Raw genomic sequence first — 27,866 nt, 5'->3', positions numbered from 1 at the left:
CAAAAGACTGGGATTCCCCAGCTATCTCCTGCAAGAAATCCCTGCATGTTAAGTCCCAGACTGGATCAAAAAGCAAACCCCGAGGGACTGTCGCCTCCACATACAAGATACCCGGTAAAGGAATCCAGCTGCTGGGAAAAGGGATTTTTGCCAGTCACCGGAAGGAGCGTTTTATTTCCTCACTGGGATGAAATGCAGGTCTGAGGCTGAACGAGTACAACTAAGGACACTGTTACCCTCAATATCTCAATTTACTGCCTAGGCTGCACCCATAAGTTTTGTGTTCACCCCATCAAACTCAAAATGATCCCTACCACAATCTGGCATTTAAATTTTATTACCTATTCAAACAGTTTTACACTTGAAGATTAAAGCAGGGAGATTGGAAGTTTTCCTATATCCATGCTGTTTTAGCTAGCACCTCAACCGGAAAGCTTCTAGAAATTGCAGCTAGCTTTAATTTAATTGTAACTGTACAATACACTTTTAATTGCTTATTCAGCAGCAAACAGCAAAAGGAGCTCTCAGACTCAGGACATGAAGGCAACAGATCCTAACCAGTTATTTTGTATTTTGTCACTGCTTAAATGCATTGGTTTCTTTTTTGTTCTAGTCCCAGCATCTCCCAACAACTGATTATGCCTATGGGCTGCAACCGCAGTGTTCACACCATAGCTGACAGGCATTTCAGATGTTAAAATATTCCCCAGCAATGCTTGCTGTGGGGAGGATACTCATGAAAACTCTTTAAGCGCATCAGCTCCTAACCTCTGTTGCAACAGACATCCTTAGAAGTACTTCTGATGCACAGAAAAAATTCACTGATTATTTCTATAAACTAGCACTTTATATCCAGCCACCAAAATTAAATGGAAGCCTTTTTAATACAACTTTTTAAAATTCTGCATCTTGCTATCTTACTGTTGTTACTTGTATGAACCAGAAAGAGCCACATTCCCTATACACCAGTCATATTTTTAATAAATTAACCACATTCTAATAATGTGGTACAGGACACAAACATAACGTGAATACAGTGTAAATGCTACACAGTTATCCAGAGAATAATTACTGCTCTTTAATAGGAACTTAATTATAAAACCCCATATTAAATATATTTAGAAATACCCTAAAATAAAGGATGTTATAGACCTACTTATGTCTCTTTCAAAATAATACATGTAATAATATTAATAAAATGCCATTACATTTTGAAACATAAATGTAAAATGGCATTGCAAGTCCTATTCATATCGAATAGCATAAACAGTGCTCCTTTTACAAATGAAATGCTATGGTCATCATCTCTGCCAGTCCAGCAAAGTCAGATCTGAATGACAAGTTTAAGCCCTAACTAAAATAAAAAAAAGAAAATATAACTTTGATAACTGTTGAAGGTGATTAAGGAAGAATATGGTATAGCTGATTCCCTTATAGCTGCAACTAAAGCATCTCTGCCAACAGAAGAGCACAGAAAGTCCAAAACTATAGAGAACAGAAGATGAGATTAAAAAATTGTCGTTTTAAGAATCACTTTTCTGACTAGAACTACTCTTTAAAAAGCATAAAACACAGTATGACAGAACACAACTTAAAAAATAATAATAATAATAAAAAAATCCTCGAAAATATGTGAGAGTGTGGCTTATTTTTCCCTTAGGCCACTATTGATTTTAACTAAGCTACTCTTGCCTAATGCTGGTGATTAAGTGGTACGCCAGACCCAGGCCCAGAGTACAGAAATGAAAGTCAGAAAAATAAGTAGAAGGATATTTTTACCCAAGAAAATCTCAGACTTGGTCCTGTTAATAGACTCCTCAGAACTCAAATATACCCAGTGACCTTGACCATGAAAACACTACAAATACCTCGCTTGCCAAAATCCTTTCTGAACTCCAGCATAGACTTCCTCTTGCACAATCTTTCTGCCTAAATACCCTATCACTGAGCTACAGACAATAGCTCAACACTTAAGTAAACTTACGGTAACCTAATCACAGTGGCAGTCTCTATTTAAAGTTTACATTTCAAAAGACACAGTTTCGCTATGAATCGGAACCTTCTGAACAAAAAATGTTTCTTCCACCGTTTAGACACATTCTGCCTGTTCCTTATCTAGAAATGTCACGCTGCACCACGTGGTTGGTTTTACAGCAGACCCTTAGTGTGGCAGGATAAAGCAATGTGTATTTAAGAGCAATATTTTCCATGCCTGCATTGACAGTAAATCATGCAACTCAGTGCCAGAGAGGAATAACTGTAAACTAGTCAAAAATGACATTCTGCACCACAAACATGAAACTTATTTAAAAAAAAAAAAGAAATTTACTTAGTTGGCTTACTCAGGTATATGGTATAGCATTGTACATAACACAGATAATAAAAATTATACCATCCACCCCCGTATCTTAGAACCTTTATTATTTATTATGGGAATTTACCCTAACTTCAGACTTTCAGGAACCCCTACCAACCTGACATTTCTTAATCTGAGCTTGATTTCCAGGGTCATGAATTCGATTTCTCAATGCTTTACAATCTTCAGTATTCTGAGGCAAAATAGCAGCCTGTCATTCGATCCTCATTTCCATGTCTTTAACTTTTCTCGCAGCCTCCTGCAATCTTGAACCAAAGCTTTTAAACTTCTTATCCACTGCAACCTCTGTAGCCTGGATCGTGTTCAAATTTTTACTAAAAATTAAACACAAAAAATACATTAAAACAACATTAAGGGTCTGACTGGTGCGCACAGAAGCCAGAAGACTCAAAGTTAAAGCTTCTCACTGCACCTGCCCCCTTCCCCCTCTCGCTGCAGCTCGCCACCACCCCTGCCGGGCTGCCCCCATCCATCAACACCCCACTGAAATCAGCGGGCTGTCAGGAGGCGCGCAGCCCCGCGCAGGACAGCGGCTGCTGCAAACACCCGCACCCGCAACGGCCGGCACCGCTCGCGTGGTAAGTGTTTGGCCTAGGTGAGCAGGGGTCTGAGGATGGTGTGGGATCTCCAATACCACCGGTGCTGGAAAGCCAAGCGCTGCAGTGAGTATTGAAGGTAGAGTGAGAAGCCTTAACTCCGAACTTGCTGGGTATAAGTCAGGCCCTTAAGGTTATCTAAATGTATTCAAGATAAAAGGTTTTCCTGACAGCTCAATCCAGCTATTTAGTGGCACTGTGGCGCTTTTTTCCCCCCCACAATGTGGAAAATGTCTGGTAGTAAAGCTCCTGCCTCAGCAGCAGCTACTGTGTCAGCGACTGTTGGAATTTTTCTAAAATAATGCCATGTACAATATACACACGCACGCGCACGCGCACACACACAGTCAGAGAACTTAGCCACGTACTGAAGAGCTACATACGGACAACAGAAGAGCGCCTTTTTTAGGCTGCAATTTGGGCTAGCTGCTCTTAAAACAAACAAACAAACAACAACAAAAAACAGCAAAATCTCATCCTAGTCTGTTTTTTAGAGAAAAATCTTGAAAAACTGAAAAGCAGCTTTCAGCTACAGAACCTGATATGAGGTCAGCCCGGTGCACAAGCAACTCAAGTGACTGTGCTGTCAGAGGATTAATGAACTTATCACCCAACTTGGCCACCAAAATGGGAGAGGAAAGCTCTTGAACTACTGCCTCCGTACCTCTGACAGCATTGGGGGGGGGGGGGGGGGTTTAAATTATCAGCCCAAACTCATCATGAGATATATTTTCTTAAAGCTGAAAGAAAAGACGACCTACACCAAAGCTCTAGTTTCCTCCCCGCTCCCAAGTCGTACCTGCGCCTCCTGCCACTCTTGAAACAAGGGCACGCACCTCCGCACACTGCGTTCCAAGGGGCACATTCAAGCAAATAAAATTAGACATGCTGACAACTGCAGGGTAAGAAACTTCCCCCTGACACGGTCTAGGCTTTGATCATTTTAAATCTTTTCCAAAACAACCATTTCTGTTACAAACCGACAGTAACTAAAGCGATCCCGTTACACAAATAACAGTGATCTCAATGTAGGTTTTCAATTGAAGCCATTTGCTGACAAGAGAACAGAAAACATACTGCAAGGCAACAAGACGAGTTATTAACAAAGATTAACAATGTCACTTTTACATTTTTCTGCCACTGATCAATATAACATTGTAAGAATCAAGAATGTCTCTCAAAAAAGGCATAAATGTTAAAATTAAAGGACATTGTCAGGTTTGTAGGCCGAAAATTTGACCTACCTTTCATTTTCTTAAATCTGTTTGCAAAGTCCATGTAATTCTTTAAATGTGTTTTTCTTTTTTCAAAACAAATGCTTCAATTCTTTTTTCTGAAAAATACATCAATGCCAAAAAGCACAACACTTATGAGTAACCCTATAACGACAAACCAATATGCACATGAAATGGGAGAGCAGCACTGGAAATGAGAGCGTTTGCATTTTCAAGTTTCTTGGCGTTCTTAGAAACAAGTGTGAAAGATGAAATAAGCAGGAAAAGTTCCTTGACAATGTCCTTTTAAAAGAATTTTTCCTACAAAACTTCCCCTATGCACTGTAAAATATCAAAGTGATTTACATTTTCAACAAAATGCAAACAACGAAAAAACCAAAACAATTAACATTTACAAAAACAGGACCCTAAAATGACAGGTTGGACATTCAACTAATTTAGTCTTGCACATTAACATGAGAATTAACCCCTACAGCATCTAGTTTTACCTTATATTCTTACTTAGGCTGTAAATTTGGTCAAGGTTGTCACTTATCTATCCCAAGTCCTCAAAAAACTAGATGTTTTTCATAATAAATGTTTACGCTAACTCAAGTAAAATGTTGTCAAAACAAGCAAAAAAATCCCACTCATAACATGACCGCAGAAGCTGTTACGAATTAGATTTGCCAATATGCGCTATAAAAATTACTGGAAATGCCATGCATAGTCATGTTTTATGGTTTATGGTACATGATGAATTTTTAAATTTGGGACTCTGTTTTGACAGTCGTGTTTGGTGTGGCACGGCCTCAAGCGACACTTAGAATCAAGGTGGAACAAAACTCTAAAATCAGGCAAGTAGCAACAAGCTTAGAAATACAGTGCGGGTATACTGATCAGTGAAACGCATGCGAGAGAAAAAGCACGTTTAACAGTCTTCATCATTTTGATATTCAGCCTCTAAAATATATGCTATCTGACACTAAAATCTCCTGGTTCCTCCAGAATCAGCGCCACCATCCTTCGCCACCGTCTTCAGTGCAACTCAGGAGTTAATCTCCCACGATATTTCTTTTTGATGGTGGCAGGGGGGTTCATGAAGACCACCACCAAACAGGGCATGGGTGAAAGCTGGGCTTGGAAGCCTGCCTCACCTAGCAGATGGACTTTTATTTCCCCCCTCCATTTAATGTTTCTGGCTGGACTTCTTGAGATTTTAGGGACCTGCTGCAAGTTTTACTGAAATTAACAGAAACAATCCCAAACTGATTTTCAAAGAAATAAGACCTGCACCTTACAATGTACATATAAGAGAAGACTAAGCCTAAGATTCACCTTATGCATATGTCTACTGACAGTCTACAGGGCTTAAAGGTTAATGCTAAACACGCTGAAACTTTACCGAAACAAAGCATAGCTAATGGATGCTATTGCACTCTATGCTTTTTATTTACCCAAATGCAGTAAAAACAAGTCATCTTCCTTCTTTTCTTTTTAATTTGCAAGAGACCAAGAAAAATAAGAGTGGTTTCCGGTGCAGGGCTGACCCAACGATGTGCAAAGCAGTCACACCCATTTATATCCTCCTGCTAATTGCAAAGACTGAAATACACCCAAAGGCTCTCTCCATGACATTCACAGCTCTTTCGCTTATATAAAATACGTAACCAACTTTACTACATAGTTACCACCCTGGTTCATAGACTTCCATGGGTACTTGGACTTAATACACGCATCACATCTTTACTTTACCCCTTGCAGGAAATCGGTACCCAAGCAGATTGCTACATCATACAACACAAAGCCCTCAAAACAGAACATTTTGATACAACTATCTTGCTTGATTTTCCCTTCTGGCACAATCTAAACAAAATAGGTCAATGATTTCTATTTAGAAAATTCTACATTTTCCCTGCTGTTAGTGGTAATCAAGATTCCTCATTACTCCTCCATATTTGCACAGAAAATAAATGTGGCACACTCAGATATTATGGTCTCGTAACTGTGAGAATATGGTTAATTTTTAGAAGCATTGTCTAAGTAATCCTTTTTAAACATCTAGTAATTCTGCTTTTTTTTCTCTAATGTCTGTCAGCATGTCTCAAAACCCTCAACGCTTGTCAGGGTACAAAAAATGAACTTCCTACCAGAGAAATTTTGAAGCCTATGATCAGAAATAAAGTTCTGTTAGTGGAAACAAAATCATCTGGCAACGTTTTGTATTAATTACACATTTACTTCAAACATCCATGTGAAAACTAGCAGGAAGTACGGCACATCTATCAAAAAAATTACTCAAATGATATATTATGAGCATGCTATAACGATATGCCTAATCTTAACCAATGCTTTTCAAATAAGTCTGAAAATATGAATCACACCTATTTAATGTCAAATGAACAAGCGGTAATAACAAAGCGTTACTGTAAAAAAATGTTTCAATTGTCTATGAAGGTTAAAAAGCAAATTAAACCACAATATTCAGTAATAACTACATCAAACACTAAACCAAGTAAGTGTAAGTATTAGCAGTAAAAGATATACCAAATACAGTATTGTAGAGGTGCCATTTTAAAATAACAGCTACATGAAGGCAAATGCCACAAAAAGGAAAAACAATCTGAAGAACAGAGCTTTCCCTTGATATGCAGCATTTCAGTGCCCGTCCACAGTAAAGACTTTACTGGGTTTCAAGTATTTTTGACTTTATTAAGTAAGAAGAAAAGGAAGGAGGAAAAAAATTAGAAACATATCTCAAATGGTGGAACTGCCCAAGCTGAGTACACTTCCATTAATCCCAGCTTCAGAGGAATTTTGGCTAAGGCTGCCACATTTATTACTTCGAACACCAGTTTGAAGGTGACTGTGAAATGCCCCTGCCTGCAGACTGTGGCTTAAGCCACAAACTCCTTTATAACTAACAGGAAGCAATGCAGTGAAACTCAGTACAATATATACAACGAAGAATCAAAGAACGTGAAAATTATGACACACTTCAGCAGTCACTTTTGCCCATAATTCTAACTATTGACATCAGCTTCTTTCCTAGTTACGGATGAGACAATCTCTCTAAAACAGAAAACCGAACGCATGAATCAAGCTTGCATCAAAGACATTCCTACAATGCACCATATTCCCCGTATATAACTACTGTCACCAACTCCCGAGACAGCTACCATGGAGTAGGTTAATAAATAGCAACTGCAGGGGAAAAAAGAAAATAGCCCAAGACACACCCGAACTTTAGTTTAAAATATAACGGAGCTTACACGTTACCCTATAAACTTTATAGGTTGGGTATGACTTTTTCCTTCTCTCTTTTTTTTTTTTTAAAGGCTAGAAAACCCCTCCTGACAGGAACTGGAAAAACAATCTGCTTCAACAATTTTAATGGGAGCAGAATGATTAACTCCCTTCGCCATTCCAGTAACAATATAGATCATGCCAAGATATACTAAGACACTTTCCCCAGAAGATGCAGGACTGGCTGCTTTTGAAGACAATCAGGAGACAGAGCACAAGCCTATAACAGGTTGGCAAAACAGGGCTTAATTCCACATGAAGCGAAATGCACTCAATACAAAGAAGCGAGTAAGCAATACTTTCTTTTACCATGTTATCAGAGCTGGTGTCTTTGCTGGGAATTTCATATAGGCTGAACATCCATATAATATAAATTTAGAATGTGGAACACTCAAGGAATTACTCTTGATCTGTCTGTAGAATATTATGTATGTGAACTAGAAAGGAAGTTAAAAAAATAAAAATAAATCTATCTCTACTCCTAAAATATTTCTCCTACAGTAAGTCACATCACTCCAGCAGGTTTTGTTTTGAACCCACTCCCCGAGCTGTATGTATGCTTTGGGAAGAAAATAACATTTTCTAGGGCTGTGAATGCAGTCACTTTTGTGAGCATTAATTTCACATCATGTTTTAAAGACACTGCCAGTGATGTATTACAGAGTATAACTGCTGAACACAGCCTGTCAGGATGGCTATTCTTTGTGCTCTTCCTACATTTTAGGTGTTGCGCAGGATGCTCCCTCAGAGAAAGAAACCCAGTAACCCAAGAGGAGCCAACATCAAAGACTTCCTTTATTCTGATCCCAAACACTGAGAGCAATTTTTCTAACAGCACACCTGTACTTTGGCCAAGAACGTTAAACTATTACCTGGGGCACACCTTGTTTTCCTTATCAAAAAAACCTGAAGATAAGCAAGTGTGGGGCCTTGGATATCAAATTAGTTTCACAAGGTTTAATTTTTTGAGGTCAGCAGAACACACTCAAATGACACTAAAAATAACAGTACTGAACTATTCTACATGAATACTTAGCTGTCTTATCTTTACAACTTTTTTTTTTTTTTTTTTTTTTTAGGAAAGCTTCTAATGTGATTCATCTTCCTTTCAGCTGAAAATCACGGTGCTATTTGTGGTAGCAATACTTCCAGTTAAAAAAAAAAGACTTTTGTTTAGGGAGGAGAGCTAGAAACTTCCCCTAAGTTTTACAGCTAAAATATTTAGAAGCCTGGGCTATATATGTCTTAAGATCAGGGTAATTAAAAAAGGACAATTCTACACAGTATTAAGGTTTCTGGCAAATGAGAGTAATAAACTCTTTCGTGAGCTACGTTCCTCCAAACACCAAAGCGACTCTCAAACTCCGAACCCGTGCAAAGGGCTCCTCAAAGCTCTTTTTAATTTCTCTCCCTTGGACTCTCCCTTTCCAGTTCCTCCCACAACCACTGACCCCTGCTGTTCTTCGTCAAGATTAAGAAAATGGTTGATGACGATTACAAGCCACAGAACAGTTCTATCTTAAAACAGGGAAAATGAGAAAGGCTGAAGCACAATGGAATCACAGTCTGCCATTTCCCATCCAGTGCATTCGGTAGGCCAACCCATACTAACTGAGCCAATTTTGAATAAATAGGATTTTCTAAAAAGATGTTCATTTTGAAGGTAAGCAAACAGGATGTATAAAAATGACAAGCGCACTGAGAATGAGCCAGTAACAACAGTCAAAGAGCCAAATAAAACAGCCAGTTTAAGGCAAAAGCTTGGTTTATATTATCATGTTACATTTAATCATAATATAATAAAAGCATATGATGTAAGAGAACTGTTCTACTGAGCTTTTCTTCAAGCAGAGTTTTGAGTTTCAATTACAAAGGCTCTGGTCCCAATATCGCAGTTAAAGCTGTACTGAAAAACACAGTTAAAATGGGGAGTTATTCCCATGACTTGATGAGAGAAGCAAAATATTTCTTCCCACACATATCGCATACTAAAAGGGCTTGGAGAAGGTTTTTGAACGCTTTAAGTTGTTTCCACTGAACTGGTGAAAAGTCAGAAGTGTTTAAAAATGACCCATATTTGCATTTTTTCACTTGGCTTTATAATGTTTCTTTTAATCTCTGTAGTTTAACCATTTCAAATGTGAAAAGGGACTGCTCACATGTATAAAACTGCTTTGTCTGCAGATAAAGGCTTCAAACTGTACATTTTTCAGGGCACAAATCATGTTCTATCTCTCTCTACAAATTGCATAAAACGTCAGTGCTAAAAACATCAGTTCAAAGAAAATTTTATAACAGGAGTTACTGATTCTACTGATTCAAGAGCTACAAAATCTCCAGCAACAGGGGAGCCTTCGTTCTTCACATAGGCAAAATTTCTTAACAGGTTTTATCTTTTCAACTGTATATTCTTGTTTTAACCTAGAGCTGTATTTTGGAAAATGAATTCACTATTGCATTTCCCAGCAAAAAAAAGTTAAGAAGTCAGTTTGCAGTTTTATTCTAGCATTTTCCATACGCGTTTTATCTTAAAAAATAAACTTATTATAGCTCCTGTGTCCACCAATCTGCAGGCAGAGACATTTACAAAATCTGCCCACGGCACATATGTGCATCACACAAATGTTATCTCCCCCTCTCTCAGTGACAGCCTCAAACTTCGGCAGCGGTAGAGTTTGCGAAAAATGGACAGTTACAGAAACAGACCATCGCAACTTCCTTCCAAAACAAAATACAGATTGACAACAGATTGAGAGGCAATTAGAATGGAGACTAGACTAATGTATTAGATCAATAAGGACTTTCCAAAATAAGAAACCTTACTCTCTGTTTTTTCTGCCTACTCCAACTAGGAACACTGGGAATGTCGGCAGCAGGATAAACAACAGCGCGCTCGACGGCTCGCACCGGCGCTGTATTTCTGAAAGCAGATAGTCACAGGAAGCACTCAGACGACTCGGAATTTTGTAATGCAAAGATAATCAAAGGATCACCCACTTCATGCAAGTAAACTCAGAAAGTATTTTGAGGCTTATTCTGGTGTTCAGAAAATGGACACAGGATACAGACAGATATTGGAAAGCAAGTCCCGCTGGCTGCAGTTTCGGGAGGGAGGGAGGCAATGCCAGCCTTCTGTTTGCCCGGCACTCGGGAAGCATCACCAGATAACTCCCAGAAATCACCAGAGCATTATGCCCGTTTTCCAAAATCTGACCGGATGACATGAAACTAATTCTTGTTCTTGAGATCTAGAAACAACAGAGTGACAGGTCTTCGTAACAGGTTAAACTTCCCTATTTTCTGAATGTAAAGCAAACCAAATTAGTTCAGGTGTTTCAATACAAAAATAATAAAAACAGAAGTTATTATCTCTGTGCCCTAACTTGGGTTACTATCACTTTTTCTTGTGTATTAGGTACTTTCAGAGCACAACTATTATTTCACCAGAGTAAATCCAGAGGAAATTGCAGCTCTTCCAATATTTTCTTCAGAGACTTTTCCCAAAAGATTAATCTTTTAATTCTTTCTATCCCTGACTGGATCAGGACGAGTTTCAAAAAGCAGAAAGGAAGAGTGGGCTGAGAACAGCAGATGAAATCTGGAATATAACTCTCAGCGAAAATTTGACATGGGTAGCCCAGATGAGGTTCATTTATTAGGTCTAAACTGTAAACTAGATAAAATCGGGTATGTATATATAGTGGAAAAATTTTACAGAGCTGGAGTTGTCCAAGAGTTAAATACTTTAAGAGGTAATATCATCTGCATGTTCTTACACTTTTAGGGAAAAAAAAAAGTTAGCATTACTACTTCTTATAAACACTCAAGCCATACTATATTGTGAAATGTGACCCTTTTGGGTGCCTCTGAACTGCTACTCACAGTTAATAATACTAAAATTGTAGAGGCTTCCCACTGGCATTTTCATGAGAAATTTACTTTCCAGGTTTTGAATGCTAGTGAGTATGAAATTATCTTGTAGGCAAGCTGCAACCTATCAACTTCTTAAAAAAATATCATTAGAACACTTTTATTGCATTATTACCTTGTAGGCAACTAACTTTGTGGTAGGTATTGTACAATGTTAGAAAACAACGTCACAGCAGTCTAATTACTTGCAAAATGAGTGGCAATTCTGAAAACTGCATAGCTAATAAAAATATAAACCTTCTGGTGACATGCTGATACCTTTCTGTGTTTCACACACTTCTTTTCAACCTTGTTCAATAGATACTTTCCAGAATACACAGATAAAGCACTCAAATCAAGCACGACTATTTATTCTTTAAAACATGTCAACTATTTCAGGTAAAGATAATTAAAGAACAGGACTGGTTAACATAACTCTTATGTCAAAAATATTTAAAGGACAACATGATTAGTAGCTTAATTCTATGGGAGGTTTGGCAAGTGCCCATAGAAGACTTCTGAAGAGAAAGGAAGCTTTTGATTTCAATGAATACCATATCCACCCTGTGAATAAAGGAATGCAAGACAGACACTGTCTTCTTACTGCAGAGAGCTGGGATCAAACAACAGCAAGTACATTTAACTTAGAGGCTTTGTCATAAATTTTGAGGGCTACCTAACTACGACAAAACAACAGGGCAACTAGCGATTGCTGCGCAAACCTAAATATACCATCAGTCAGAGCTAATATGAGTTGGGAGCGTTGCGGGTAAAACTCAAACGCATCACTCCTTTCATTAGTGTGAATAACACAAGGAAATATTATAAATGAAAGCGTATTTAGTTAAAATACATCCATCCACAATAGCTGGATTCAGCATCTGGTGAAACATTCCTGGCGCCTACCTGTGAAGACGACAGACATTACAGCTATTACAGCCCCACACTTGCGCTTTCAAGGAAGGATGGGCAGGAAAAACAAAGCAGCTGGTAAGAGCCAGGAAAGAATTGCATCTTGTCGCCAGCTACTCTGACAATCACACCCTGAGATTTACACGGGTGGGGCCCGTTTATTTTTCGCTCGTCCCCGTGAAGAAACAGACCCATTTGTTTACTAGAGAGAATGGAATGGGGGGGGGGGGCAGAGGGGAAAAATGGTTTTATTTGGCGCCGAGGCCGAGACAGTGTCACACAGGAAGCGGTACGGTCGAACTTCTGCTTGCAGCTGTGTTAGGGTTAGTAAAACTGTGATCTGTAAAATGCTGTAAGCAAGAACAAAAGTTCTCTCCTCCTGTACTAAGCCGTCTTCCTCGACTTCTGAGAAAGCCGCTTTCAAATGACCCATGAGAAAGCTCTGAACAGTCCTAGTAGAAGGGCTCAGTACAAAGCAAAGTATTTATTTTTCACTGAAGTTATTTAAAAGACCAATAAACATGAAAACGTGGGGTTTTCACCTACAATTTTTTGGTTTTGTTTTTACTGCCCAGAGATACTTATATTAAGAAAAGGTAATATGGTGAGGCGGAAACGGACCATATGGTTGCTGAGTAACGCCATGAAATTCACAAAATACGAACAGTGATATGAACAACACATTTATAAACTGCAGATTTTTAGTACTTTTATTGAAATTTGACAAATCTTGCATAGATGTATCCTTTTAAAATTGAATTGCATGGACTTTAACTTGGGGAATAAAGAAAAAGTAGTACAACGAAACAGCCGACAAGCCAGATGAACTGATTATTTATTAAATATGTAAAACTGAGTTATGAACATAATCAATTCAATTTGTTCACTTTCTGTTTATGAAATGCACGCTGCCTATGAACTGGTATAGTGAAGTAAGTGTTTGAAGTCTGGAACAGGAGGGAGGGAGGAGTCAGAGCCAAAGTAAATTAATTCAAATCTTATTTTCACTCCAGGTATCCAATCTATATAAAGCTTTTCAGACAGTGGTCTGTAGCTTTTAGAAATTAGAATGAGATTAAATCTGACTCTACTGAATTTGAATGCAACTACATTGAAAGCAGACAATTTGTGCCCGCTTAGACTATGACATATATCAGATATTTAATTATCTCCATATATAAGATATTTAGTTATTTATACTTCAAATAGTAAGTATTTGGATACAGTTTCAGATTTCTATAAATGTGAACAAACAAGTACCATTTCTGTATGTTATTTTACCTTCAGTCAAATGACACAAAAAATACATCTTCTGGAGCAGCTTAAAATGAGAAGGGACTCACCGACACTCAGTACATATCAAAATGAGAAAAAACTGCAAGTCATTGCACTGTTTTGGGGAGAAAGTTATGATTATACATTTGCAAGAATGATATAGTCTAACTGTTCTTCCTTGTGTTGATTCTATGACAGTGAACTTGTTTTTCTCCCAGAAGCAGTCACTGACGTGTATCATCTGATCACCAAGAATATTGCTGCGTTAATTATGTAAAAATCTGCAACACAGTTTTATGTTTGCCCATGAGATATCTCAGAAACTGCCAAACCTCACTAAAATCACAGAATATCAGTATCAATTGATATCGCTCTCTAGTAGAAAACAGCGTTCTTCTGAAATCGAGAAGGAAGGGTAACACTAATAAATATATTAATAAAAAAGAAATTTAGTGATGTGACTTTGCAGTACTGAAAAGCCTTACATGCTTTCTGGATTTAAATTAAGATTTGGTGATAGGCTTTGTTCTGTTGATTCTGTCTGGTTACATATTTCAATTATTTTTTTATGTTGAGCACACTTATTAAAACAGTATACATGATGCAACACAGTATTAGTCTCTATTATTTTTTTCCTCTTTAAAAAAATTCATTTTTTCCCCCTAAGACAGAAGGAAAGATAATTTATGTTGCACTGGAAAGCATGTGAGTATTAGTGATGGGCAATGATGAAGAACATAAATGGTTTCCATTTTCACATTCAAAAACAAGTACCTGTAAATTAATGCTAAAAGCAACTGGCCTATAAAACAGCCATGTTTCCATGCCAACTGATCACAGAAATGCATATAATTCAACAAAAAACCCCGAATAACCTACAAAACAAGAAAATAAAAAGAAAGCAGAAGTGCTGGAAAGATCCTGACCATACCCAACTGTTTTACAGGAACAGCAAACAACACAACAAAGGATGCAATTTAAGACACGAACGGTGTACAGCTAATGGTACTTCATCATTACAATACTTAAAAGCTGTCATTCTCTAGTCAACAAGAAAAACAGGATACAGAACACCCCTATTAAGAAGGAGGGAACACTCATAAAATAGTAGTAATTCTTACGGAGGTTTCACAGTTGGTAAAGAAGAAAGCCCAGGTTACTATTCAGTGCACATCTTTCCTTAGAATTTTATTTTTGTCTTTTACCCACAAAGGTCTTACTTTACTCCTTACTCAGACCGAGTTGCACTGTGGTTCTGCAACCAGTCAGCAGAGCTGCCTGCACAGTAAGGCAGTCTGCTATTTGAGTATTAGTCGCAAAACCGAGCACATTAGGAGTGAACAGATATTTACCTGCAAACAAGCAGCTCACGCATCAGTGTGTACATACATAATTGATGTATGTAATTAAAATTTTGTATGTATATGAATGACTTCAGCTTCACAACTGTTAAAAAGATACTACCACTTTCTGTGCAAAAAATAAAATAAATTATAAATTCATAAAATTCTGGCATAATCCACATATGTATACACACACAGAATAACCAGTTATTTTAAGCAATGAAACTCAAAAATGTTAAACAGAAAAGAACGCTACAGATCTAACTATAGCTAGTTCCAAGAAATTATTGACATTTATATCCAATAAAACCAGCAATTTGAGTATTTGTTCTTTTAAATGTAGAGAAATAAATAATGTCCAACTAAGAGGTCCATAAAACCTGTGCTATAAATGAATACAAATTGAAGACAGGAAAATAAAAGCGCTTCTTAATACATCTTTATCTTATCAAGTAAGCAATAGTGTTCTTCTTCCTATTTAGTTCTTGAAACCATATTAAAAGGCATCAGAGGTTTAAAATTGATGAAAAATTATGGTCACAGAACTCGAAGCTGGAAATTCCACCATTAATGCATTTTGATGCATTGGTATTTTACTGTTGTCTGTATTTTGCATGAATAATAGAGAACAGAAAATTGGAAGTGCTTGTACCAGTCCTATTGTCTTCTTATTCACACAAACATACAGATTTCGTGATAATGGGCCTGCAGAAATAAAATATGCATGCACCACACTTACACACTGCATGTCAAGATTTAGAGTTTATATGAAATGAATTTTAGGTTCATTTACTAGCTACACTCTGTATAGGGACCTCCGTGACATCAATGGATGAAAAGGAATAATTATATGGCCCTGCCCTGCCCTATCCAGAAAGCATGAAAGATCAAGGGTTTTACTAGTGACTTTCTTTCTCTGTCAACTCAGGATTCAGTAAAAACACAACTTTCAGATGTGACAGTTGCTTGTTACCCTTTTCCACAAACATCAATAATAAAAAACATGCATTTTCTGGGACAGACTTTACCATTTAAATGCAAAAAAAATCTGAAGTCTGGTAGGGAAGACCAAAGCTGAAAAACTCTGAAGTCACTGGGATTACTTTCAAATAAATCAACAGTGTTTAGATCACAGCCCAAGAAACATGCAAATTAAACATTAAGCATCTTTGCAATTCTCTGCATTCCTGATCCCCTTCTCCAAACTTTGCCTAAGGTTGTCCACAGCTAATTGATCAAGCGTTACTACAGTTTTGGTAGCAGAGGCCACTATTTCTGCAGCTCTTCACATATAAACTACTAATATGAGGCAGTACAAATTTATATTTGGGACCCTAAATAGAAAATCTACACATTGCTTAAGACACACTGAGTATTCCTGACTAACTACATATGCAATAGTCTTTGCACTACATGAGCTGTTCAGCAACTCTAAAAGTACCTAGATATAAAATCCAACTGTTAGCCAGGCACAAAACAGACAGTAACTGTATACCCAACTTCATGCTTCCCTGGCAATTTACTCCTACTATGTTTTGGAAGGACCAAAGGTGGCCAAGTTGAGCGAGATGAAAGGTCAGTTCAGCTTCGGAGACCTTCACCTCTTTTCGTCTACTGTCAACAAGACTCTACTGTTGTAAAGACACACGTCTACCAAGTTTTTGAAAGACTACTGACATCATTCACTACGGTGAATGAAATGATCAGTAGATTACACTGATTTTTCATACAGCACTGCCTAGGGCGAGATCCTAAACGGTAACAGAGTAAAGGCTCCATGTTATTTAAATACAAACAGGAGACAATAAAAAATACAAAAAAATCATCGTCAATGGAGCAACAACTGTGTGGGCAAACAGCAGTGATTACATGTTCAGCAATAGTTCTCCCATAGCCTTGGACCGCACAGGCTGTTTATACAAGCGCAGGAAAGAATGCGGTCCTGAACTTGCCCATTACCCCCCAGAAAAGGTATTGTGGGAATGTTAACTTTCACCTGGCCGCCTTCCAGGCGCTGACAGGAAAAAACGCAGTTTTAAAATTTTAGCCAACTGAGGAATACTCTGCATTTTTCACATTTTCCAATGAATTCAAGTTATGTATAAACTGACAGGCCTTGAACTAAATCCACATATAATGGATGTAATAAGATGATCAACTACTCTGTAAAAGAACACAATCAAGGGGTCTCACAGCCAAACCAAACAACCAGTATCATATTTCACAAACCACGACAGCTTCTGAAAAAGCCAGCACATTTCTAAAATAGCAGAAATGTTTCTAGTGTCCATAAGAGCATCTACTGGACAATCTGAGTAGGAAACTAGAAAAGAACCATCCATATTTCAGTGGCACGGTCCTAGGCTGGGATGAAGAACCAACACCACAGGACAAAGATGTCCTGTTGGAAGCTCGTGTTCTGTTGTGCAATTAACGGGATGGAATCATGTCCTGCTGCGTGTCCGGTTCCTGAACTGGCCCCATGACACAAACTGTAACACAGAAGTGATCCAGGCACAGCAACTGCATGGCCTGGGGAAGACCCCAAAACAAAACTTGCCAAAATGTCCCACTCTGTTTTAAACAGAAGGCATTTTTCTTGCTCTTTTCCATCTGGCACTTCTAGACTAGCTGTCTTTACTTAACAGTCATTTCAAAGTTTTTAATAGTCATACAGTGTGCAAACTCAAACTGAAAGAAATTATCCATTACTTCTTCTCTTCCAAAGTTCAACTGTTAAGTAAAAATAGCTTGCAATCATGTCTCCACTTCAAACCTTTGCATCTCAGCACAATCAAGAGTACTCAGTGCTAGCCCAACATTGCTGTATTTCAATATACAGCATATGGAGCTGCAGCCCGATCACTTACCAGTATTTTGTTGATTCCTTTGCGTGCATGTCCTGTCAAGCTAATTGGTGAAATACAACTTCCTGATTTAAATATACAAGAGTTTTTTTTTTTTTTTAACTGTTTAAAGAGGAAGCAGTTTAATGGTGGAAAGTACATTTTTAATTTGAAAAAAAAAAAAAAAAGCCCTTCAGTCATAGCAGAATGTTTTATACAGACCTTGTGTTCAGTCATGCCACAGGCTGCCTTCTTAAGTGCACTTATATTAATTCATTTCACAATCAAAAACACACTGCTTCCCAACCATTTACCTGTGACAAAATGAGACACAAACAACGAGATCTACCAAGCACCTATTCAGAGCACCATTAATATCAAAATTCTGCTCTTACTTAGTGCTTTTTTCTACAGACCTCGGAGTGCTTTTACAAATGAGGTCAGTATCATTATTCCCATTCGATGCATGCTGGGACTGTGCAGAGAAGTGAAGTGAATCATTCCAGGTCGCTCCTTGGGCTACTTGCAATTAGGAGAAGACCAAGACTGTCTGAGCCATTCCAGTGCCACTTACCACATTTGCTAGCACTGCTGTCTGCTCCCCTCTCCCTTCCACTCCTCTGGTCAATAATTAGACCAAATTTGCCCTGAAAGTTAGCAAGTCCACACTTCATCTTCCTTCAGCTCTTACCAAAGACTCTTAATAACACTAAGCTGCTTCTTTAACCGAAGAAAAAAGATAAGCACCTCAAGAGGGTAATTCAGTTCTCACGTCGGTGATTAATTTCCTAACATAGGTGTTTCAGTTAAGTGACTTACATAAAGAGGTACAAATCCCACACAAGAAAAGTTAGATTTACACTAGCACAGGCCTGTAAACCAGAACACAAATGCCATATAAAGTGGTTGAAAAGTACAACATTTTGACTTGGTTTTGCTGATTCCAAAATATCTTAATGCAATTGCGAAATAAGCCTAATTTACACTTAGAGTTCACGAAAAGGCAGGTGCTAGCTTAACTAACTTGATTTAAAAATGTACTTAATTAAATGTGAGCAGTTTCTCAGGTATCATACAGCTTATTCACAGATTGCTCCTTTCACCATACATATTTGGGACCAAAGAAATCTTAGATACGACATAGAAGGTTTTTTTACTATTCATAAAAATAATCACTATTTAATGTTCTTTTTAGAATTAGTCTTCTAAAATGAAAACTAAACTTTGCTGATTCTCTTTGGAAACCTGAGAGAGAATTAGATGATCTTTTAGGCCCTTTGCTCTTGCACAAAAATTTCTCTCTTGACAGAAAATCTTTAGGGACTTCTATAGTTGCTAGAATTGCATAACCCACCCTTTAAAAACCTTACCACGCTTATGAGCTAGTATCCGTAAGGCAGGCAAAAAATAAAGTATATTCTGTATTTCTTGCTTTTTTTTTTTTGATTCTTGTGCACATAAGAAAATATTTTTCTTTTGGAAGATAAGCATTAATTTTGTTAGCAAAGCCACGAAGCTCCGAAACAAAAAATCAACAGGCTTAAAAGCAAGTCCAAAAAGAAGATGCTAGCAGTTATCAAAACAAAGGCAAAAATATAATGTTCACAGTACTTCAGAGTCTAAAACACCAACTCAGTAAAAAACACTGTAAACTTTATTTAGTCATGGCAATAGGAAAATATGATTCATGATTTTGGAGAGTCCTCACTATCCTGAATCTTCCAATTAAGTCACAGAATGTGTTCTTCAACTGCAGATACTAAGCCAAACCTATCTTCGGATAAATTTTAGCAAAAGGGTTATCCTATTACAACTGTGGCTCAGCAGGTAGGATGCAGCCAGGATCCTATGGATTTTTGTAAGCCCACTCCAACTCGCTTTGATATCAACTGGAGCTGAATAACTCAACATCCTGCAGGATCAAAATCAAAATCTGCTAGGAAAGGAAAAGTTATGCCTGCAGCTTACTGCTTCCCAAATTCCTACTTAAAATCCTTCCTTATTTCTTGCTCAAACGAGATAATTCTCAGTTCTGAATACATAATGCTAGATTTCAATTTCGGATGGCTGCAGGGTGGTCATGAGGTAAATACCAAGTGTATTTGTATGCCTCTATTTACAGTAAGAAGTCATCTGGATTCAAGGATTAAAAACATGAAACCTTTTGAACAAAGACATGGTAAGAGAAAGCCTCAAACAGAGGACTGTCAAATATAAACAACATAAACAACCAAACCCAAAATGCAGTGTATTGTGAAACCCTTTCAAAACCATACAATACTATGGGAATTAAGTAAACTTAAAACTCCCCTGCAATACTCTCGTCATAGCTAATTTGTGATTTCCTGTACTCTCAGTACTAACAGTACAATGGAGCCTCTATTGTGAGCCTCCTCCCACAAGCTTTTAAAAAATGCAAGACATTCTTTTTATCTAGACTGGCATGGCTAAAATACATCCAGCTCCACACAGATAAAAGGTTATTTTCTTAGATGTTGCTTTTAAAAAAAATCTGCTGTCTAGCTGTACTGAGTTCAAAGATCACATAGGAATAGCACTCTGGTGGCTAAACTGCTGACCGGGAATCCCAACCAGGGCAGACATAGGAAGCTGCTTTCGTTTTAGGATTACAAGAAAAGGTTCTACATGAAGAAATATCTGCAAATTCAAAACAATTCAAACAGGCTCTGACACTTTCAGATTTAGTTGCTTTTTCAGCTTCTGTTAGAACCAGTGAATAAAGTTACAGCAATATCAGCTACATGTGATGATTGAGGGTGAGGGTAAGAAGTCCTTTAAGTAACTAGACATACAATCTTCAAATACACAGCTTCTGGCCTACTTGATTTTGCAAAAATGTTGGACTTCACACAATATTTTAATAGATATTAAAAGATATTTATGTTTAAAGAGGTACATGAGCGAGACTTTGCACATCAAATCCCAGCAAGAGGAATGGAAGGTGGGAATCCTAGCACAAGACAGCTCAGGAAAGGAGCACTGCTAGCAGTAGTAGACTTTTAGCATGCAGGAGAGAATTTGGTGAGGACACAGTAAAAACCTAAAATGCTGCCATGGCTTTGGTCAGTACCTTCATGATCATTCTTACCCAAGAAACACTTTAAGAGAAAGAATTATCCAGCCAGTTCCAGTCAGCATGGGAACACATTCATACAAAACTGAATTGCTGTTAACCAGTAAGATCATTTCTCTCAGTAATGCTGATTATATGAACAGGAAAATCAACAATATGAGAAAGGCTGTGATACACATTAATACTATTCAGTGAAGCACTAGACACACATTAAGATGTCTGGTAGACCACAAATGTGAAAACGCTCATTATCTGGTTGAAAATAAACAGTTTAACATATCTGGTACAACACATTAAAGAGAAAAAAAAATATTTAAATATCAGTTTAAGAGTTTGGAGACTGGCTTGTGGTTATCTCTACTAAACACTTTTGTCCTGCATGACTCTGCAAAGACTAAAGCTACCTACTCAGCAAGAGACAAACTGGCTGCAACCATCTAATGAAATTTGACTCATGTGGGAATTCTGATGAAGTGCTGCACATCACCGTTTCTGCCAAGCCATGCATTTCATTTCTGAGATTGAGACTGCCACGCTGCGAGCATGCGAGAGGCAATGCTAATTTTGGATAGTTCGGCTTAAAACCAGGAGGCTAACTCTGAAAACGCACATTCAAGTTAAATCCCTACAGAAGCCAACAAAAATTCTGCAATTATAAATTAAAGATACGGGGATTTGCACCAATGGCAAAGACATTACGGGCTGTCAGCCCCTAGCGGCACCTCTGACGGACTGCAAATATGACTAACGGCCGCCTGAGGCAGCGCTCTCTTTTCCTGCAAATTCTCCTGTGGATCAGCCCAATTTGACTGGAGAGCACACATCTTAGCATAGCTCCTTTCTGGCTCATTCTCCCAACTTCTGACTCACCCAGGGGCTACAATGACATTCTGCAGAGTGAAAAAAATATGTGTAGTGGAAGGGGATGAAAATACCCTGCAGTGCTGCTTCTCTCCCAGCTCTCTTTTGAATACTGTCTCCCCAGGGTACTATCCGAGCATGACAGGGGACAGCACGTAGGCCATTCCTCTGCCTGGCCAGGCACCAGGCTTTACTTTACACAGCGTAGCCTCCTGCCGTAGGAAAGGGAAAGGATTATGGCCAGTGGGAATGCAGGCGAAAGAGCCCAAGAGAGTTGGATTTGCTACTTTTGCTGTCCTGAGAAGGCAGCATTGGGATAATTCCTACAGATAATGTGCGGAGGGTGGGAGAAGGGGAATTACAGGGACAACACCTCACATGGCAGCAGCAACAGCAGTCAGCCTGGCTTTCCAGGGCTCTAACATGAGCACGACCGCGTCAATTTTGCTTCCCCTAGAATTTATCTGTCCTAAGCAGCTATCTACTTCATCTATACTGCGGTTTGGCTGTGGACGTCCGAAGTAGATGACAGCCTATATCCTTTTTGCATGAGACCAGACACGCTTAGGTACATACACGCACACCAGGAAACCACACAGGGCACCCTAACTACAGACACTTCTCTCTCGCGAGGGTCACATGTCAACCAAATACAGAAGGCAGCAGAAGCTATGCTTGCTTTAAAAGAAAGGGAACAAAACAGTTATGCTCTTCTCATGTTCTGTAGGCTCGTACATGAAATAACTGCAAAGCTTCCAGCAGATCCTGTCGGGATGGGCCTCTCACCGCTCTCATCGCAGCGTGTGTCCACGTGTGATGGCACAAGCTGTAACCGATCAAGAAATATTGGGGCTGCTCAGGAAGACAGCGCACATCCAACGGTCAGAAATTTGGGCTGTATACAGGAGTCCGGAATTTTGACTCAGGCACGTAAAAAATGTTTCTATGCTTCTTTCCTTTTTTGTATTTTCGCATCAGAACTCCCCTAAAAGATTAAAAGGAGAGGAGGAGTAACTCTCCTTACAATGAAGTCTGGCACACATACAGAGTCAGAAAGCATGAACGACTTTCATTCCAGACTTATGTAACTTTGCCAGGGGTGACAGAACACGCGGAAAGTGATTCAGATACTGATAAGGGACACCCACTGACCTGTAAATAAAACTATCAAAATATGCCTTAAAATACCTCACATAAAGCAAAATTATATAATTGCATTATCTCATGTTTTAATATTAAAGCTACAAACCTTGATATGGGACAGAAATAAAAGCTTTCCATTAAAAATCTCAACTTTACAATTATTCCGAACAACTGTTCGCAGCCCCTAAGACGACTTTTTCTGCTTGCTTTAGTGAACTCTTCTGGCTGACTACACTGGCAGGTACACTGGAAGGAAGTTCCTCGACATGCTAAAATATCTGAAAAAGGGAGGAAGAAAAAAGACGAAAACGCAGAGATGTGCAAGGGTCATCCAAAAGAACTACCAACATGAAACATGCTATAGCATTAGCAACATTTAGCTCAAAGAAAAAAAAAAAAAATCAAACAATGTCAATTTTCAATTATGTTGATTAGACACAAACTGGATAATTAGCAAATGGAATAATAACACAGGAAACAGGATATGTTTGTGATGAAATGATGAAAGTATTTCATAAAGGAGACAAGTTAATTTATAATTATCTTCTTCAAAAATTAAATCCTTGCTCCAGTAGAGCAAGCATAAATGTGTTGTTTCACGCAACAAAAAAAATTAACCTATTCATCTAGTAAACTGAATTTTCTCAAAGATTTAAGCCATTTCTTTTTATTTGGATTTTACCTCGTGAGCTTTTTTTTCCCCATTACGTAAATTGTCAGAGTCTTTTTAATTTTAGACGCTGCCTGTTGTAGTACCCGTAGAGGTAAAGACCTCGGTTCGGGCCCTGCTACGGCCTCAGCCATACAAAGACGGCTGAGCGGCCCCCACAACAGGCCTGTGGCAGGCAGGCTGGGCCAAGAGCGGTGCCAGCGCCAGCCTGGGCTCTGGCACTTGTGGCCGGCCGAGCCCCGAGGGTGCGGCGGAGGCACACAGTGCTCCAAATACTCCTGCTCTCCCTGCCCTGGCCACAGATAGCGCTTAGAAGGTAGCACAAATTAGAAGGGCCCAGGGACTGTCTCAAATTCCTCCAGAAATAGGATAAGTCTCTTTCTGTCAGGCTCAAAAACAATTTGAAGTTTTACCGATTTCAAACATCAAACCAAAGCGGAATATTAAAGAATACGGCCCCCAAGCATAGCCAAGCCTAAAAAACAGTTTAATCACAGAGCTCATAGCAAGCTTTTTCACACTATAAACAATTTGAGACACTTACTTTGCTTTCCGCTCCCCGCAATACTGTCACATAAGGTCTCGTGTCAGTTTAAGACAGCCAACACTTTGATGCTCTCAGATTCCCCAAACGCTTCTGAGCACGTTAATCACTGAGGAACATGGGCTGAGGATTACTGCGTATTGAAAGAGATCCTACCATAATCATGCTCAGAGGTTCTGAAACGCCCGTAACAACTCGATGCTGCAACACTTTACTACTCTTCCTATAGGAATGGTGGAGAGGGAGCAAAGGGTTCTATTTGAGGAAATGTTAATTTTAGATTTATGTGCAAAGAATGCTTGCTGTCTTTTCCCGATCAATACACAGATTCGAATGAATTATCATCTTTGTTCTTAAGGTGCTAGGGGAGAAAGGGAACCAAAGACACAGTCACAAACTCACATCTTTCAAAGACGTAAATTCATTTCTACGCTGCCTGTGAGAGAGAACACGTGTGGCAGAGGAACTAAGGCTAAAGGGCTATGTACTACAACTTTTATCCTCACCTTAAGCTTTAGGACACGTATTAAACGTGTAACTCCATCTCTACTCTCTCAGTAAATAAATAATTATGGGGCCAGGAGGTTAGGTAGCCTCAGATGAGGCTGCGATGCTGCTATATTGCCGATTGCTATGGGATTTGAAAGCTTGACACACACTGGAGTATCACCTCATCAATGTTCCCAGCTGGCTTCAGAAGCAAAACCCTAAGTATTACTCTCAAATGCAGGTCTCTAACACACAAGTAGCCAACGTCTCCAGATTCCTTTCAAGAAGCATAGCTCATACAAATTCATGGTAGTTAAGGAAAGACAAAATGGCAACAAGCAATTGTAGTCCAAAATATTTGCATGGCTTTGAATAAACAGGTTAAGTGTTATATTTTCACATAAACAAATTAAAGACCATATTGCTTCTCATGTGTCTTTACTTGAAAGACATTTAAATCTGTGTCTTTCCCTACGCTTATCACTCTTCAAACTATTTACTTACAAAATAAGTTGTTTTTTTTCATTCTTATGGTAGTCATTTAAATAGACGCTTTGGGAAAATGTCATTTTTTTTCTCCTCCAAAAGGGTCTACCATGCCTAGTCATTTAACTGTGGTAGCTGCTCTTATTTGAAAAGGAGGGATTGACTTTACATTTCAGAACGCTGGCAAGTATACTACTCTATCTGTATAACACGTTACAGTATCCAGCCCAATTCTAATCTCTCTGATCAGACTTTTGGCTAAGGACTATGACTGCTCTGTTTACATTGTAAATAAAATTATAATTCTTAGAAACAGGGAGATTAGTAAATTGAAGCACCACACATTTTTAACAAAGAGCAGATGCTATTTATCTTTATGATGCAGGACAAGTCAAGAACTAACCGAACTGACAAACGTACAGACATTTCTAACTTGCTTTGTCACACTATCAGGCACTCTCACGTTATGATAAAATACAGTATTTACAATGATCAGCTTTTCACAAGTAGTATACTGTGTGCTCAATAGCTGCATGCTCCAGCTACTCCTTAACTACATATGACAACACTGAACTAAAAAATTTGCAAAAATAGTAGCATTAATATAGTAGCTTCATTGACTAAACTCTTCTAGGCATGACTGCAGCAATTCTCAGGCTTATTATTATTTTGTTTACCTATTCAGTAATAAAATAATGCATCACTTGCTGGAAAAATATTGAATCTCCATTACTTTAAAGGGCGATTTTTGTTTAGACAAGGACAGACAGCATACCACTCACGTTACACCAAATTACGCTCACTGTGCCACCAACAAACACAGAGGAACTTTATTCGCCCAAAAAGTATTATTTCACATTAACAGTGACAAAAACGATGGAACAATTTAACAGTCTTGCCTTATCTCTACTATCTGTTATGGATTGTAGTCACTCCGTAAATACCTATTTCTTGTTCAGATTGGAAAAGTGTGGCAGGTTGGGTTTTTGTTTGTCTGCTGTGTTCTGTTTTCAAATATACTAGTGAATTGCAAATGGACAAAATATTTTGTTACTAGATTCCTCTTGGAATGGATGATATGGTAATAATCTAAACAGCCTATTATTTGTCAAGCATTAAGGAATTCCACTATTGAAATCTTGCCGCCTTTGGGGGTCAATAAAGAGCAACGTTATTAAATATACTAAAGTTAGCAGCTTGGGCTCATAATTTTATGTGCCTGCTTCACCAACACACAGCTAAAAATACATAAAACAGATTAAAAAAAACAAAAAGAACAAAGAGATGCACTGGAAAATTACCTTTCAACTAGCATAGTCTACTTTACAGTGAGATTTTTAACTCTGTTTTTCTATTACATAAGAGAATGCACGTAAAGTGTTAATCAATGGGCTTTCCATCTACAGCAGCAATTACTTAAATACAAATAATTTTTTTTAATATTTTCTTATTTTCTTTCCACAGGAATAGAACGATGAGTTTTAAAATAATTTAACAAGGAATCAGGCTACTTGCCAAGGGGCTAGAATGCTAAATGAGAATATTTACATTTTCTAGGACCCAGGAAAAGGAATCTCTGTGATGCACCTGATACATCACAAATATTCTAGTTTATTTTAATTCATTGAAAAAGAAAAAGTACACACTCACTTCAGTCTATCAGGCCTCATTATTTTCCGTGAAGCTAAAGGGATAATTATCTTTGGGTGTTCCATCATGGCCTAAAAGCAAACATTCTTCCTGATAAGGACAACAGTTATTAAAATATAAGGTGATATTAAATTGTTTAATGTAAGTTACAACAGGTGAAATTTTGAAAACCACCACTGATAACAGTGTTTTCTAAGGATAGTCTATCCAGCTCGGTATCATAAATGAAAATCTGATTTTTAATTTTTTAGAGAAAAACAAAGCAGCATAACAGACTGAATCATATTTACATGGTAAATAAACTCATTTACTGCTTTGTAGCCTTCTTTCGGTATCATTTGCTTACAGAATAATAATGTTTATAAACAGAGTCTACACTGTATTTTCTTCTATCTACAAAAAACCCCTTCAGATTAATACAATAATTTATATCAAGCAATTCTCTAACATCACCCCATGCATGTTATCTATTTTACCTTAAAAAACAGCAGCAATCCATAAATGCATTTGCTAGCACATTAAGAGAAAAAAAAATGAAAAAAGGAGAAGGAAAAAAGAAAAAGAGAAATTCACAAATTTATGGAGAAAAAGCCTTACCTTTCAGATACATAACCCCTCCACAGATTTAGGAAAATCATTTCAACAACCAGGCCTTAAGCACTTTTAACAGCAATAAAACGCCGCTTTTAAACTTCCTGTTTATTGAAATATTAGCACAGCTTCCCCCCCCCCCCCCCCCCGTGGCATCTCACCAGCATTTTGCTGCAGTTAAAAGCCAGGGCAGTGCTGAAACCAAGAACGGCGGGGGGGGGGGGGGGGGGGGCAGGCACCGAATTAATATTTTGGATGCAGTTTTAATGCCGTTTTACGTGTAAGCTTTGTTTTTGTTTTGGTTTGTTTTTTTTTTAAGGATGAATTGTAGCCACAGCCAAGTTTCGGTCCCCTTGGCTGCGCTTCACCCGCGTCTTCGGTTTTTATTTATTTTTTTACTTATTTTTTTTAATATCGCATCTGTCGCAGCAGTTACCAGGCAAAGTTGGGCTGGCGACGCCGCCGCCGGCCGGCGGCTCCGCGGGGTCAGCGAGCGCCGCGGCCCCGGTCCGGGTCCGGGCCCGGTGCGCGCAGGCGGCGCGGGGAGCGGACGGGCCCCC

The 27,866-nt window shown here is 38.4% G+C and overlaps 1 protein-coding gene across 10 annotated transcripts in view; it reads right to left on the bottom strand.

Annotated features, from left to right (window-relative positions):
• Positions 1-27,866, bottom strand: part of CTBP1 (C-terminal binding protein 1) — a 254,305-nt gene that overhangs the window by 40,049 nt on the left and 186,390 nt on the right. For 3 of the 10 annotated variants that reach the window (XM_067298355.1, XM_067298354.1, XM_067298353.1), the window contains exon 2: positions 2,475-2,691. The exons of 6 other annotated variants lie outside the window; for them this stretch is intronic. In XM_067298355.1, the coding sequence (XP_067154456.1) occupies positions 2,475-2,481 (7 nt within the window). In that variant the 5' untranslated portion in view covers positions 2,482-2,691. Of the gene's footprint in view, positions 1-2,474; positions 2,692-4,217; positions 4,307-27,866 lie in introns of all 10 variants that reach the window. One more of the 10 variants, XM_067298352.1, reaches the window with a different exon arrangement.

This window comes from Apteryx mantelli, chromosome 5 (assembly GCF_036417845.1).
Source record: "Apteryx mantelli isolate bAptMan1 chromosome 5, bAptMan1.hap1, whole genome shotgun sequence".
NCBI classification, from domain to species: domain Eukaryota; kingdom Metazoa; phylum Chordata; class Aves; order Apterygiformes; family Apterygidae; genus Apteryx; species Apteryx mantelli.
The sequence above is the reverse complement of the archived record's forward strand: the minus strand, read 5'-3'. Positions and strand labels throughout refer to the sequence as shown.